Source organism: Argiope bruennichi, chromosome X2, assembly GCF_947563725.1.
Source record: "Argiope bruennichi chromosome X2, qqArgBrue1.1, whole genome shotgun sequence".
NCBI classification, from domain to species: domain Eukaryota; kingdom Metazoa; phylum Arthropoda; class Arachnida; order Araneae; family Araneidae; genus Argiope; species Argiope bruennichi.
Genome location: NC_079163.1, coordinates 54,803,325 through 54,819,394, shown reverse-complemented (window position 1 = coordinate 54,819,394; position 16,070 = coordinate 54,803,325). Strand labels below are relative to the sequence as shown.

The 16,070-nt window shown below is 27.8% G+C and overlaps 2 protein-coding genes across 2 annotated transcripts in view; one reads left to right on the top strand and one right to left on the bottom strand.

Annotated features, from left to right (window-relative positions):
• Positions 1-16,070, top strand: part of LOC129961002 (telomerase protein component 1-like) — a 148,024-nt gene that overhangs the window by 45,540 nt on the left and 86,414 nt on the right. The window contains exons 22-23 of the mRNA XM_056074793.1: positions 13,695-13,843; positions 14,871-14,939. Of these exons, the coding sequence (XP_055930768.1) occupies positions 13,695-13,843; positions 14,871-14,939 (218 nt within the window). The remainder of the gene's footprint in view (positions 1-13,694; positions 13,844-14,870; positions 14,940-16,070) is intronic.
• On the bottom strand, positions 1,085-10,186 carry LOC129961003 (chaoptin-like). The gene is made up of 4 exons (XM_056074794.1): positions 9,993-10,186; positions 4,179-6,773; positions 2,945-3,739; positions 1,085-1,699 (listed from the first exon to the last, which is right to left on the bottom strand). Exons 2-4 carry the CDS (start codon positions 6,771-6,773, stop codon positions 1,376-1,378), a joined length of 3,714 nt encoding a protein of 1,237 aa, XP_055930769.1. The 5' UTR covers positions 9,993-10,186; the 3' UTR covers positions 1,085-1,375.

Sequence of the window (16,070 nt, the reverse complement as noted above, 5' to 3'; positions counted from 1 at the left end):
ATTAACAACTATTTATCCACTCCAACATGCATTAACTATTACCAGTGTGTATTAAAAAAATTATTATTTGCAAAGATCTTGGTGGGAAAAAATTCGGATTTGAGTAGTTTTTCGCCTTGGGAATCTGTTTCTTTTCATTCACGACATCTTGGCAAAACACAACATTTATAATTTTAGTAGATTTCATATTCTCTTGAAGGCCGTTTGTCAGAATATCTTAAACGCACGATCTCAATCCAGGTTGAGAAATCAAAGAATACTTTTCTTTGAGACTCTTGAACATTTGAAAATAAAAGTAACTTAAAAAAACATCTGATAAAAAAAAATCATTAAATTTGCTGTGGTAATATGGTTTTCAATAATTATTTCTTCGCTTTCTTATTTATTTTCTAACTTTGGAGTTAGAAAAAATTTTCTGACTGGAATGTACTATTATTATAATGTATATCATCTTCCAAAGGATACATAAATGGAAAGAAATTTAAGAAATCTAAATTAAGAAATCCTCCTGCTTTCTTTTAACTGACTGATTTACATACCAGATATGTTTTGATTCAATATGTTATTAATATCGAAAAGTATTTTTAAGATATGATTAAGACCCCCCCCCCAAAAAAAAAATACTGTGGCTTTTCTTATACATTGTAAAAGTTTTTAAATTGTCTCAATCAAAAAAGTTAAATTGTCAAATCAAATTAAGTTTTAACATATTTTGATAACTACTTGAAATTTTGAAGTGTGCATTTATAATATTACAGAAACAAACAATAGCAATAATTTTGAAACATTTTCAGAAGGGCGAAAAAACGAAAAAATAAAAAAAAAAATTTGTCTGAATGAAATGAAGAAATGTTTTAAAGTTTAAGCAGATTTAAATGGATTTTTGTATGTACTGATTAATTAACATTTGAAAGAATCGCTTATAGAATCAAAAATATCAATTCCAATGATTAACTAAAACTTTTTTTATTTAATACAACTTGATCAAAAAGTGAAAGCTTTCATGAAGTTTCATATTGAAACATAACAAAATCATAACTTTTTTATTTAATACAACTTGATCAAAAAGTGAAAGCCTTCATGAAGTTACATATTGAAATATTACAAAATCACATCAAATTTACATTAAATAACATTGATTTTTATTAACTTCAGTAACTATCCATTCTAATATCCACTGTTTTTTAGAAAATTTAATGTAACTTTTAGGCGAATTTTTAAATTTATATTTACATCAAGCATAATAAGTAACATTATGCAACTTATGTTAATATAAAATTCCTATATTGTTATTTAAGTGCTTGATATTAAAATTTTCAATGAATTTTCTAATTCGATTTATAAGAAGCAGTTACTGAGGAAAGGCGATACAGTTTTATGCAACAATCACTATGTTATAAAATAGCATAAATGCAGTGCTCAAGAAGAGATGAAGTAATATTCCAATTGCAGGTTTTGCTAATGTACCGCTTGAGAAGCAATCGAGTTCTGTTTTAAATACAGTAATAATTGATCTGTTGTTCATGTTAACACATACAGCTTCGCGCAAATCGTGCAAGTAAGTCTCTTCGCATATCATTTCTTCACACTGAGTTTCATATTCATATTCTTTTATCCACTCCCATATCCAGGAAAGGTCACAGTTGCAGTGTAGTTGATTTCCAGATAACTTCAAATGTTTGAGGTGCTTTTCTGGTACCTGTTTGCAAAAAAAAAAAAAAAAAAAAAAAAGTAAATTTAATAAAAACAATATGACAAGTTTTTCATTGGCAGAAAACTATCATGTTTAATGATATAATGTTTGAAGGCTGCATATAACTTTAGTATAATAAAAAACTAGTTTTCTGAAAAATGACTGAAATTAAATTATTTAGTTTTTCAGTTTGTCACATTTGCTATTTAAAACTGCTTATATAGAAATAAAAAGATTAACATCAATGGCAAAAAAAATCTGGTTTTGGAAGTTAGGAAGTATATATATATATATTAAATATGCAATATAAGCAACTGCCTAGGGGCCTCATAACTTTGGAAGACCCGATATTTTATAGTGGTATTTTCATGGTTATCCAATTATGTGTTTTCATTCGATTCAAAGATCATAAACTCAAACAAATTTCAGAACATTGTTATGGTTTCTTCTCCATATTTTCAAATTCACTTGCAAATCAATTAGTTGACTGGCTCACAAGTCAATAAACAATCCTTACAAATTTTGTATTTTGGTATTTAAAATGCGTTTAAAAAGTTTTGAAAATTTTTATCACTTTGTTTATAAAATTACTTTTAAATTTTTATATATCGAGATACTGAAACAAATATTTCTAAGATAACTTGCAATTAATTGTTCTATTTCAATTTACTGCAAAATGTGTCTCGTAAAAACTGGTTTATATAGAGATAAAATCTATAAAATATATCTGGTTTCGGAAGTTTGAGAGGAGGAAAATGACCCTCGAAACTTGCATTGCCTAAGAGGCCCATCAGAGCTTAACCTTATCCTGGTTACTGTTTTTCCGGAACTCATATTCAGTTTCGAATAAGCAGTTCTTTTAGCCTTTGTTTGATTATTTTAATTGGGGATGTTATAAAAATGAAATTAACCTGCAAAACAAAAGAAAAAAAATCATTTTCATTTGAAAAAGTATCTTGTACAATTTCAGGGCGCGCAGTCAAATTATTGGATTGAAACAGCTATTGATATGCTAAAAAAGGACCCTTAACATTACTATGCAAAATTATTTAAAATTACGAAATATTATTAAAGCAAAATAAATGTAAAATATTATTTCAGTAATGTGTAAAAAAAGCGTTTATTTCCTAAAATACTAATGATTTTTTTGTATTATTATTCCGTGTATCTAAATTTGGTGATTTATTTGTATTACACATTTGAAAGTTTAAAAATATATCAAACTATTTGCATTAAAAAAGACTACATTACCTCTCCCTCTGTTGTGTATAGCTTTTCAAGCGTATGCAACTTGTTGTTTATAAATGCTGCTGTGAAATTTTTTGTTTCTTTCATATTTTCAAAAACCTTCTGTGGAAATTTTGTGATGTTTGAGTTTCGAATATTCAGGTTAAGAGTATGACTTCGAATGCTCGAAAAGACTGACTCGTCGAAGTATTTTAAATTATCACCTTCCAGAATGATAGATTTTAATGATTTAGGAAGATCTCCGTTGAAAATCCCATCCAGTCCATTCTCTTGTACATGCAAATGTATTTCATGAATTCCTTGGTTACCATGAAACAGTTGAGATACATTGGTACTCCTTCCTGTGTATGTATCTAGTTCTATCTTTTTCAATGCTGTCAGTGTATGGAACGTATCTTGATCGATTTCTTGCAATTTCAAATTTTTTATAAATAGCTCCTGCAACCTTTCCATATTCGTGAAGCTATTGTTTGATAATTTTTGTATTGGATTCTTTTGCAAATACAAGCTTTTTAAATACTGCAGGTTTGACCATACGTTGTTGTATGTATTTATCAACAGATTATTAGATAAGTCCAAAATTTGGATTTTCTTTAGTTGTTCCCATGTCTCGTGTTCCACCGTTTGTATATTATTGGAACTCAGGTTCAATACTAAAACGTTACACGACGATGTCAGCACTGGAATTTCTTTCAAACTTGTATTCGCTAAATTGAGTTCCTCAAGACTAGAGGGTAATTGGTTACTCATCCATGCTGGAAATTCTTTTATTATGTTGTGAGATAAATCCAGGGTCATCTGAAAGTGAAAATAAGAATATATTTCAGATCTATGTCACAAATTTGAATAGTAGCATCTTTTTTCTACACATTTTTTTAAAATTTGAATATTTTCTTTTTATTGATGAGAAAAGAGAGCAAAATTTCCCGTTAATGAAACGAAATTGACGATGTTGTCTGGAGACAAACTTTTAAGTAAAACTAAGCATATGTATTGCGATCAAGAGACAATAAAACATCTAAAAGTCTGAATCATGTTTGGAAAATAAACTATTAACTATTTTATGTTTATTAATGCTATAGTTTTTATTTTCTGTGAGTTTTATACTTGAATTTTGTTTTGCAAAATTCAATATAGTGCAACAGTTTTTCCTTGAAAGTTCAGTTTTTTAAAAAGTTTTGCACATATTATTTGAAAGACTTTTTATCGTCTTAAAAATGAAATTAATTATACTTACTAGATGTGGTAGTTGCATTTCTTCTGTTGAACTAAGTAGAGTTAGTGTGTTTCGGGAAAGGTCCAGATACCGTAAATTTGGCAATGATGCTATATTGCTGAAATTAAGGAATTCTATTGCATTTCCAGTTAAGTCGATTAACTGCAGAGTATCTTTGATATGAAATGTTGAATCTTCTGGAAATTCTTGCAAGTCATTAAATGATAAATCTAGTTGCTCGATTATAGTATTTTTAAAAATATCTGCAGGTATCTGTTCCATCTCATTGTATGCCAATGAAAGTATTCTTAATTGCTTTTGTCTTTCAAATAAATTTTCTGGTAGAGTATTTAAGTTATTTTTTGATAAATCTAATATTTGTATAGATCGGAGACCTTTAAATTCTTCTTCTTCTATGCTTTCAATCTCGTTATTTGAAAGTATTAGGGTCTGCAGATGAGCCAGATTTGTAAATGCCTGGGAAGTTAAGTTTACCAATTTATTATGGCTTAAGTCTAAGACTGTAAGTGACAGCCTTATTGGATCTAAGTAGTTGGTGTCCAAATAGGATATATTGTTATAGCTAAAATTGAGATACTTTATGTTGCTTGAAGTATGAATAACCGTATAATTTCCTGTTAAATTCTGAATGTTGTTGTGATCTACATCTATCCTTAAAGTTGATAATCTTCCTACCTGGTTAAAAGCTTCCAAATTGAAAGAAGATAGCTGATTATATCCCAAATTTATTAACTGAATATTGGGCAAATTTTGGAATGCTTCATTATCAATGGTTTTGATCAAATTCCCTTCTAGACGAATAATCATTACCGAGTCTAAATCAAGAAAGGCAGATTTGTGTATGTTGTCAATCAAATTATCATTTAGTTGCAAATAAATCAGATTTCGCAAATTTCGAAATATGTGGGTTTTTAGTTCTCTAATTTTGTTAAATGCTACTTTCAGGTATGAGAGGTTTGGATTATGCATATCATTTACTATATTCGGATCTAGATTTTTCAGTTCATTATGATTTAAATTTAAATATCTCAAGTTTTGAAATGACGAAAAAGAATTCTGTGTTAAATATTGGATACGATTGCTACTCGTATCTAAATATTCCAACTTTGATAGAGAATTTAAGACTTTATATGGGAATAATGTTAATTTTAAAGCATTATGCAAAACAAGTTTTTCTAATGAATGCTTTACATCCCTGAAAGTGGTATTTCCGATTTTTGATATGACATTATGGGATAGATCTAATGTTTTTAATCCGCTTAGTCTGTGAAATGCTCCATTTTCAATTACTTTGATTGAACTTCTTGTCAAAGATAGTTTTTCCATTGAAGGTCCAATGTCTTGTAAGTATTCTGTATTGATAACTGGCGTTGGTTTATTGAGTGATAACTCTCTTATGTTTGGTAAATATTTCATGCTTTCTTGCGACAACCCATTCATCTTTAATCCAGAAATATCTAGATATTTCAATGGATTCCCACAATACTTAATATCTTCCGGCGTAACTTCTTTTAGAGAATTTCCAGAAAGTGATAATTTGTTTAACTTTGTCAGTGGTAAAAAGGGAAATTCTTTTATTTTATTATAACTAAGGTCTAAAACTTGCAATGAATGTGTTGAACTAAAAAATGCATTTTTTGTTATTTCTGATATCGAACAATGAGGCATATAAATTTCAGTTGTATTGGCTGTCAGAAAAGTGTCATTAATTGTTGTAATTGGATTGCCCTTCAAAAAGATACGGTTTACTTGATTAAAAAGTCTGAAGCTTTCTGCTGTCAATTCTTCTATAAGATTGTGTTCAAGATGCAGTTCATCTAAATAGATGCGGTTTCTTATTTCCCTTCCTTCGGATATAGTGGAAATCAGATTTTCATTCAAGTTTACGGTTTTAATATTTTTAAAACTAGCCAGAGCATTCAGTGGTATTTGCTGAAGCTGATTACCCATAAGATTTATATGCTTTAAATTATTCAACCCTCCATGAAACGTTATATCATCAATTGAAATTATGGAGTTATGTGCAAGATTCAAAAGTTCTAAAGATACCATATTACGAAATGCGTCATTTTGAACTTGCATTAGAGCGTTTTCAGATAAATCTAAAACTTTTAAACTAGTACCCAAATTGCGAAAATCATCTGTTTGTAAGAAGGCAATTTTGTTATCAGCCAAATTCAAATTACTTAGTTTCTCTAAGTTCTGTATTGCTTCTTTTGGTATTCGTATTAAGTTATTGTTTCTCAAATCTAGAATCGATAATGTTTTCTCGAGTCCCGCTAAAGCGTTGGGCGGTAAATCCGTGAGCAGATTGTTGTTAATCTGAAGTTTCCAGAGCCCAGTTCCATTTAAACTATTATCTTCTAGATAACGCAATTTGTTATCCTTAAGACTCATGATGTAAATTGCAGAATTATTGATTTGAGATGGAACAGTCATTAATGGCATGTTATGGCAGCATACGGAACCTAAATCTGGACCTCCATTGGAGCATGTGCATAAAGGATTGAATGAGCATGGCCGATGTTGCTCCTTCAGTCGGGAGTCCACATTTGTGAGGAAAAGTAAAAGGCAGAGCTTATCAAAGAATTTCATCTGAAAGAAAAGCATTCAATGCTTTGGTAAAAATATGCAATGATAGAATATTATTTCAAATACAAGTGCAGCAGAGCTCTATTCATATGTCTTTAAAAGGACTGATATAAAATGACAAATAAATGAAGGCGTTGAATCAAAACTTTCGTAAATATTTTTAATAAAATTTTTATATTTGATTATTGTAAATTAAATATAACTAATGCAAATTCTTTTCCAATCAATAACATTTTTAACTATGGTATTAACATATTATTACATTGTATTGAAAGCAATAATTGAGTTTTAAATTGAAAAAATTATTAAAAATTGTTAAAAAATCTTGCACATAAAATATACATTTCATATTTATGCGATTTATGTGTATACAGGAAGACATTAAAATTTGAAAACTCTTTAGTCACTGTCTGACTTGCTGATTATTTGAGAGTATTAAATGTAGATCTGTGAATTAAATTAAAATCGCTTTTTGTGCTTGGTACTTCCAAAAAATGTAGAAAAACTTAAATTCTTTAATTAAAAAAATAATAAATCAAAATAATAATAATAAGCTCTATGGAATGTTATCTATCACTAATTCATTGAATATATAATAATGATTTACATTAAATTGTAAATTTTTTATTATACCTGAAACTTGCTATTCAATTAATTTTTTCTCATTCCTGTAATATTTTAGCTATTCGGCTGTTTTAAATATCCGCTGTTTGAATTGAATTCAGATATTTTAAAATGGTATCGAGATTATTTGGTTCTTTTTTTGATAGAAAAACGAAACTATATTTTTGGAACTTGAATCCGTCTTATAAAAATATAAAACTAAAATATTTGTTTTATTATAATATTGATTAGTTGTATAAGCGAATGATTTAAATTGACGTATAATGTTATAATATAATATAAATTTAGAAACTAAAATTGTAAGTCCTAGTTGAAATAATAAAGCAATGATGGATGATTGTAATCCTGGGCTAACTTATTTGCAGCCAGAAACTCTGCAAAACTTGTTAATTGGTTTATATCTCTTAGTATTTTCTCTTCGACTCAAGTATATTCAGTTTGGTGTGTTATTTTCGTTTTCTATTTTAAATAATTTTTTAATATTAAGAAAATTTGTGGGATGCAAAAATTAAACATTCTCTCTTGTCATTTTCTATATATATAACATTTAAGTTTATATACATGCTAATTTCACAATTTTTGTCGTTATAACGTCTTAATTATTGTTTACAAAATTACATAATTGCATGAATAAAAGTTTTTTTTCAATAATATTTTTGGAAGTTACTGCGGGAAAGCATCGACATTTCTCTTAATTTTCTATTTATTTAAAATTCCAATTAAAATATAAATAATAAATAATTCGGTTTCAGAATTTTTGCAACAGCAGTTTCTTTCTTTTACTTTTTTGTCAGGAAAACTTATAAAATTCTTACATATATAGTTTTTCTTTGATAAAACGATTTTTTATGCAATAAAGCTGTTTTTTTTTGTTTTAAGTCACGATGGCTTTCCGTTTTAAAAAAATATTTCATAATCCCAGACGTACTGAAACTTATCAAAATAAATTATACAAATAAAGTTTTATTTCATTAAAAATCTGAATAAATTTAATTTTCTATATTTTGATTTAAAAATTTTAATTGAAAGCATTTCTTTTAAAAATTATTTTAAAGAATCTGGAGGAAGTATTTGCTATCTTAGCTTCCTTAGACCTAAGCCTGATCGCGATTTATAATTCAAGAAGCCTTACAGTGCTGTCTTTCTAATGCAGTTAAACGTCAATAAGAAATCAATAATGTAGAGCATCGAAAGGTCAGTATTGCCTATTAAACTTTATTCATAAGTTCGTTGTGTATCCTAAGTGTGATCATGATTTATAATTGAAGAAACCGTACAATGCTGTCATCTTGTACAGTTAGACATCGATGAGAGGTCAGTAAGTCGAAAATTCTAGATTACCTAATAAATAAAGAACTAAAGCATCTAAATTTCTGTCTTTCTAAAAAAATTTGTGAGAACTTATGCCAACCTTCATAAATTCATACAAAGATTGATAAATTTGGTGGGAAGCATACTTCCCACGGCTCTAGAAAGGGTTAATAGTTTTATTATTTTTTTTTTTTTTAAATTTTGATTCCATGTAATATTCTTATGTGTCTGTCCAAAAATTATTTATATTCCCCGTTATTTTGAATTATATTGCGAAAATCGAAGAAAATTATATAAAGAAAGTGAGTAACTTTATTTTGATTAAAAAATTTAAACTTATATATCCAAGCGGAAATTGTTTCTAAGAAGTTGCTTTTAAAATTCTGTCGGTATTTCCACTTTGTAATGAATAATTATTTCAAAAAATAGATTATTGTACCCTTACCTCTCCCTTATCCTAACTATTCAAACATATAATGCTATTTTAAAAATTTTCAAGTGTTGAAAAAGCAAAAAATAAATAAATAAATAAATAAATAATAAAAAAAAGGACTATAATGAACTCTTTGGAAAAATGAATATTCTGTAAATTTCAGCAGTTTGAAATGTTATTTTAAAATTTTAAATGTCACAAGGATTATACTCTTAAAAATATTTTAGCAAACATCACAATTTTAGTAGAATTTCCGGTCATGCTTATGCTTTGGGATTATTTTATTTTATATATTTTAATTTATAGATTAGTGTTTTTGTGATTGTAAAATCGTGATAAATAGCTGTTAAATACTGAAAATATTCTTTAAAAATTTAAAAGATTATCCATACAGAAATATCATTTGAAAAATGTTTAACTAAAATGTAAAAATTAATTAACACACACTAATGTATGCACATCAGAATCGTGATTATTAAATAATAATAAAATTAAAAGTATACGATTTAATCAGTTATTTGCAGCTATATTTTCTGCAATAAATTAAAATAAATTTTAATCATTCAAATTCTTTATTTTATTACATATTAGATTTAGTACTATGACTCGATAATTAATCGATATCTATCAAATAAATTCCACACAAAAAAAATTTAATTCTTGAATTTTTCTTTCATAATACGAAAATCAAAATGCTGTTACAAATACTATCTAGCAATGATAAATATTATAGTTTGATAATTAGTATCTTCTATTATAATCGTCGTATAGTTACTTTTCTTATTCGAAATGCCATTCTTGAAATTTTCTTAACGAGTATCAAAATCAAAATTTTATTAAAAAATTGAACTTACTTTGTAAAATCCCAAGTTGCGTTTTTCTATTAATCCTATATTTCTGTTGCTACTTGTTTGAACTTTATAAGGGTGGATTATGAAACGAATCTTCCTCACACCATTTTGTAGTTACCATTGGTACGAAATGAAGATTTCTTAATAGATTTACCTGTGATTTCATGCAGGTGTTATTCATTTATGCTTACGTTAGCGTTTCTTTAAGGCTTTGAAACTGTAGAGCTTCTTTTTCGCTCGTGTATTGGCTAAGTGAATACTTACAAGTTCCCTGTTTTTCATGTTCCATTGGCAACGCATTTGGGGGAGGGGAGATCGTATATCTGCGTCTTAGTTTTTGAAAAGTTTGTGGACTTCATTGACGTATGACAAAGAGCTCGATTCCTTAATTTTAAAAATGCGATCTTTTCTCAATAGCAGGCTTCTTTTGGCAAAGCTAGAAGGTGAAGGGAGGGTGTAAATACCTTACTCTTAATAGCACAATATGATTTTTAATTCATTTAATCGAATAAAAACCGTGCTTGTCATACATTTTAAATACACATCTCAAACAAATGGTCTTTTTCATGTTGAATGTCTAACAGTACATATACATATTTTTGATGATAAGTTAGCGAAAAATATGTATTGCAAAATCAACTCTGATTGTCTATTAATTTACCAACAAATTGTATCGAATTCAACCCTCGATATAACAATATTGTTACCAGTTATTTAACATGAATTAGTAAAGATTATGCTTATTTAAATAGAAATATTTTTGACATCTATACACGAGTTTTTGTTGCATTTTAATTTTGGTTAACTTATTGTTAATTTTTTGTTAACAAATTTTTAATATTCGACCTCGTGCTACATTTTAATTCAGTGAATATAAGCTTAAATTAAATTTTAGAAGATACACTGAAACCCTCATATCCCCCAATTACCGTATATCGAAAAAAAAAATCTATTTCGCTGATTTTTAATTTCAACAGAAAATCTCGAAAGAACGGAAAGCTTTTGCAAAAAAGCAATAAATACTTACGGATGAATCATATGTAATTTTTAGCATCTATTCTAAGAATTTTTTCCATTAATTGTGATCGAGATTTTCACTTTAAATTCAGTTTTACTTTAGATTTCTTATAGTGAATATGGCCCCTAAACGGAAATCTTTAAGTCTGGTGAAAAAAAAAAAAAAAAAAAAAAGACGTAGAAAACGGAATAAAAAAAAAATGAAAATGCGACAAAAAAAAAAAAAACGGTAAAAGTGCTATGACAACCTAAAGAAAGAGGAAAGAATCTGTGCATTAACGAACCAATGCCCTGTATTTTTAAAATGCTCTGTATTCCTTCTGTATTTTTTTTTTTTTTTAATTTTTATCAGGTAACATATTTTAAGTTAAACTATCTCCTGTTACCGAGTATGTTACTGCAATATATCCTAATATTGTAGCATTGAATATGTTGAGATTGATACAGTTGCAATATGTTTTCTCTAGAAAGAGGGGGGGGGATTTTATTTTAAGTGATGTAAATCTGTTATGTAAATAGCGTTGTTACCCTTTCTTTCAACGGTTTTAATCTTTCGTCAAGTCTTCCAGATTGTAGATTTTAGCATTTGATGCAGATGAAAAAAAAATCTTAAAAATATAAATAAATTAAAAAGCTATAACTAAGGCAATGTCCTCTTTCTGTTTCCATATTTCATACTTATCAAAATCGGTTTCTTAATTTTTTAGTTGGTAGGAATACGAGGCTTCATATTAAAATCTACGACCATGCATTAAAAATTCGCAAATATCATTATAAGAATATATTGATTAAGAAGCAAGTTTTATAAATATTCCAATTCGTGTTTAATTAAATCGCAAAGAAATTTTTATGCTAACAAGGGAATAAGAATGAAAAGGGGGGGGGGGAATTGAGAATGGAAAATCTTATAATAGCATTAAAAAAATCTCATTTCTTCTCATGATTACCGATGGGCTGCTACAACCACGGTAGGGACATATGAACGCCTTTTATGTTTTATTTGTACATCATTTCTCCATGCGCACTAAGCGAGTTTTAACACCAGTTCAAGCTGTTCTAAATTGCTGTGAGATACAACTCCGGTTTTTTCGACTTGATGAAACTTAATTTTTGCAACCATATTGGGATTTGATTAAGAAGCGTTTTATTAAATCTTTATTTGTATATGATATTCGATATTTAGTTAAAGAACACTCGGCAAAAGTTATAAAAAATTAAGTATTTTAAATAATTCAAGCTTTGTTGTGTTCTACAGCCTTAGTCACCGGGCTTCTCCTGCTTCTAGTTCAAAATCAAAATCTGGTCAAGCATTTTCAATCCATTCTAGATATTTCGATATTTTTATCAGTGTAACACAACAATAGCATGCTTGAAAGTTCAAATCTGTTGCTTTCATTTCATCAAGCCGAGGTCAATTAAACGGGTGCCTACTCCTAATTAATTATGTTCAATTATCAGGTATGAAGCAAAAAAAGTGCTATTTGCTTATTGTAATTATGTGGAAAGAAATTGTGACGAACTCCAGCCGATTTGAAATTTGGAATTTAAATTGAAATTTTTTCATTTCCATTTATAAAAATGGAATTTTTTGTTTTTTGTGTGGGATTCTCAAAATTATCTCCAAATTAAATTAGTTATAGCAGTTAAATTATAGGATTTTTTTAATGTTTTAAAGCATTTTTTCTCCTATATACAAAAAAGGCAATTAAAAATTTATTGAAAAAAAAAAGCAAATTATGGCAAGTTTTTTAGAAATAAAAGCAAATGCGCTAAATTTTTATTACATGCATATAAAGAAATTCCTGTGAATCGGAAAATGCATTTCTGCAGGATAACTGCTCTTAATAAATATCTTAAGTACCATAATTACTTTTTTCTGTTAATATTTAGAAAAATGATTTCCAATCTGTTGTGACAAAAATGAGGCTGAACGATAATTACGCTTTCTTGCATTAATTACCCAAAACATACAAATCTATGAACCATTCTCTGGATATGGTTTAACATCCTAAGGTTTATAAAATTTCATTCTCAGCCACTTGACTTCAATCCCATTGAACATCTATGGAAAACTTTCGGTTGAAAAAGGTTATAAATCTACAGATTTCCTATACAAATTATGTAATAAATTCTCGAAACTAGAATGGTTCTTTATATATAGCTCAGAGACAGCAAATTTGATCGAAAGAATGCCAACTAGACTCAAAGCAATTATTCTTAAGACATACTACAAAAGGTATTGATAAAAAATAGTTAATATCATGTATATTGCACGAATACTTTTTAGACCACTAAATGATATTTTGCTTAATAAACTTTTTAATTATTTATGCAACTATTTCAATCTAAATTTTACATAGAAATATTAAAGTATATTTGGTTATATATACTTAATGACTTATCGTGCATTTTAAGTGTGTTGTTTTTAACAATGAGACTTCTTTAATGCGTAACTATTATTATTATACGAATACTTTCCACTCTTACTGTATATGTAAATTTTGAGTAACAAAAATATTTCCATTCGAATTATTTTTGTCGTCGAATTGCATCTTGTAGCCAAAGTCGCAAATGGAAAATATTTAAGAAGCTATACTGTTTAACGTAATTTTCAAACCATTTTTCATGTTAGTTTGCAAATGTGTGTCGAAAAAAGCTATTTGAAATATTGCTTTTTTCCCCCCTTAGTTAGATCATGTGATAGTTCTCAGAGGATCTGGCTCGGATGGTGACGAAACTGTTAAAAAAATAATCAAATCTTTTCTTCATAAATATCGGGAAATGGTTAACCCTGAATTGCTGTATACAGATGTGGATTTTTTTATGAGTAACTCTAGGTACGTATTGTGGTTTACGAAACCAAATATATTTATAATAAATATATAAAAAAATGATTTGCGACATAATGTATATAAATGTTATGTAATATTTCGCTGATTAGTTATTATTTCTGTGTTAATATTTTTTCGGAAAGGCAAATTACTTTCTTTCTAAATTAACATAAAACATGTACGATAGTGTGGCATCGATGTGGGGTTTAAATGCGCATTTTTTTGCCTCAGGGGTTTTAATGACTAGTCTATTAAAGACGTACATATTTTTATTTAGACATTACTGTAAGAATTTAAAAGTCATTTACAAGATAGAAAAAAAGAAATTTAATATAATGAAGCTTAATTATAAATGAATAATTGCAGCCATTGCCAAGCTCTCTGCTCCTGAGCAAACAACCTTTCACTTCAACTGTCGGGTGTTAACCAACTTCGCAACGGGAATACCAGTATTTAGAAATGCAACAGATAAAATAAACTGTTTGTTCTATATTTTAAAGAAGCTCGTTGGGACCTAGTGTTCAAGCTAAAGCAGTGAAATTTATATTAACTTTGCTTCGAAAAGGGTAATAATTTATTACAGTGACGTATGGAAGTTCTAAAAACCACTGAAGTAGGCGAATTTTTAGTACACATGATAAGCTTCATTTTATTCATGCAAGCTTTATGAATATACATTAATAAATTATCCCACGATTAAATTTAAGAATAACAATATGAAATAGCACTAAAATAAAATGCTACGGTATTAACTTCTAGCTTCCATCCGTCTCATATTAGTGGAACCATTAGCCAAGAAACGGTTCAATATAAAATACTGTCTGCTTGTGGTTCGTAGTTAAATGAAATGTATGTGCTTCTGAAAGTTTACGAAATAAAGTTTTAGTTCTCTTGTATGTTTTCTATGTTATATGTTTAGTAATTCGTGGCTTTTTTGTTTTTCATCCTATATAACAACTCGGCATTTACAAGTTATTACTGCATGGAAATCATTATCTACATTTGATTAACGTTTTTTTTTTTTTTTTCACAGTTTAGATGAATCTGATAGTGCTGATGGTAAAGATGTTTACCTTGGTGGAAATGCTACTCAGTTAGTCAAGTAAGTACTTTATTTCGTTTATTGCTTCTGTATTTATTAATAAATAGAAATTATGAATGTTTTCTGAAACACTGATTTTGTAAGATTTACAATGCAATTTTTTAAACCTATTTAAATTTTTTTTCTAAGTTAAATAGTTTGAACATCAGGAAGTCTTTAAACGCTTAGGAAATGAAATTAATAATTTATAAGCATTATATATTTATTCTTTTAGCATTAAAAATTATTTTATAAGCATTATATACATATTTTTTAACATTAGACAGTTTCAATAAAATCCTGTTAACTAGCGAATGAATAATGTTCATATTAGTCTAGTGTATTATACGTAGTCAGTAGTACATCACTTCAAAATGCGATATAGCCTTTTGTAGTAATAGTAATGGCCTGTGAACCTGTTATTTATATTCTTTTTATTTTTGTGCATCAGAGGTCTAAAATATGCTATATATATGTGTGTGTGTGTATATATATATATATATATATATATATATATATATATATATATATATATATATATATATATATATATATATATATATATATATATATATATATATATATATATACAGGGTGTCTCGAAAACCTTGACCGCGACTTTTATTCCTTAAATATGGATTATAGACATATACTGTAAGTTACAAAGTTGCCTAAAAAAAAGGTGCAAAATGCTATGAAATCGATTAAAATTTTCAGGGGATTAAACTTCAAAAAATACAAAATTTAAATTTTTATACGGACTCCGTACAAAAAAATTCCAAATGAGTAAAATGTGCCGCATTTTCTAATAAGGTCATGTACAAAACTTCAGCAATTTATCACAAAAAGTCTCAAAGATATGAAACTACATAAATGCTGATTTAAACCACTTTTCGATGCATGGATATGAGTTCGCAAAGAGGAAACATGTCGCATGTTCGTGTTTTAAGGGTCGTATGATTAACAAAGAAATTAACAAAGAAAGTAATGATTGAGTAAATGATAATTTTGCTATTTATTGGTTCAAAAGTATTTGTAGAAATAATAACTTAAAGGGAAGATTACATAAGTTATTTTACATGTTCATTGACTCTGCTATTTTTAAGTTATATTCTGTAATTCATGATACAAAATTTTAAAGTATTTTTCAGG

Excerpts from the sequence above, each read along its gene's own strand:
- LOC129961003 (XM_056074794.1), bottom strand. The coding sequence starts at position 6,773 with ATGAAATTCTTTGATAAGCTCTGCCTTTTACTTTTCCTCACAAATGTG. Across the intron at positions 3,740-4,178 it reads AAATGCAACTACCACATCTA|ATGACCCTGGATTTATCTCA; the intron begins GTAAGTATAATT and ends TTTCACTTTCAG. Across the intron at positions 1,700-2,944 it reads TATACACAACAGAGGGAGAG|GTACCAGAAAAGCACCTCAA; the intron begins GTAATGTAGTCT and ends TTTTGCAAACAG.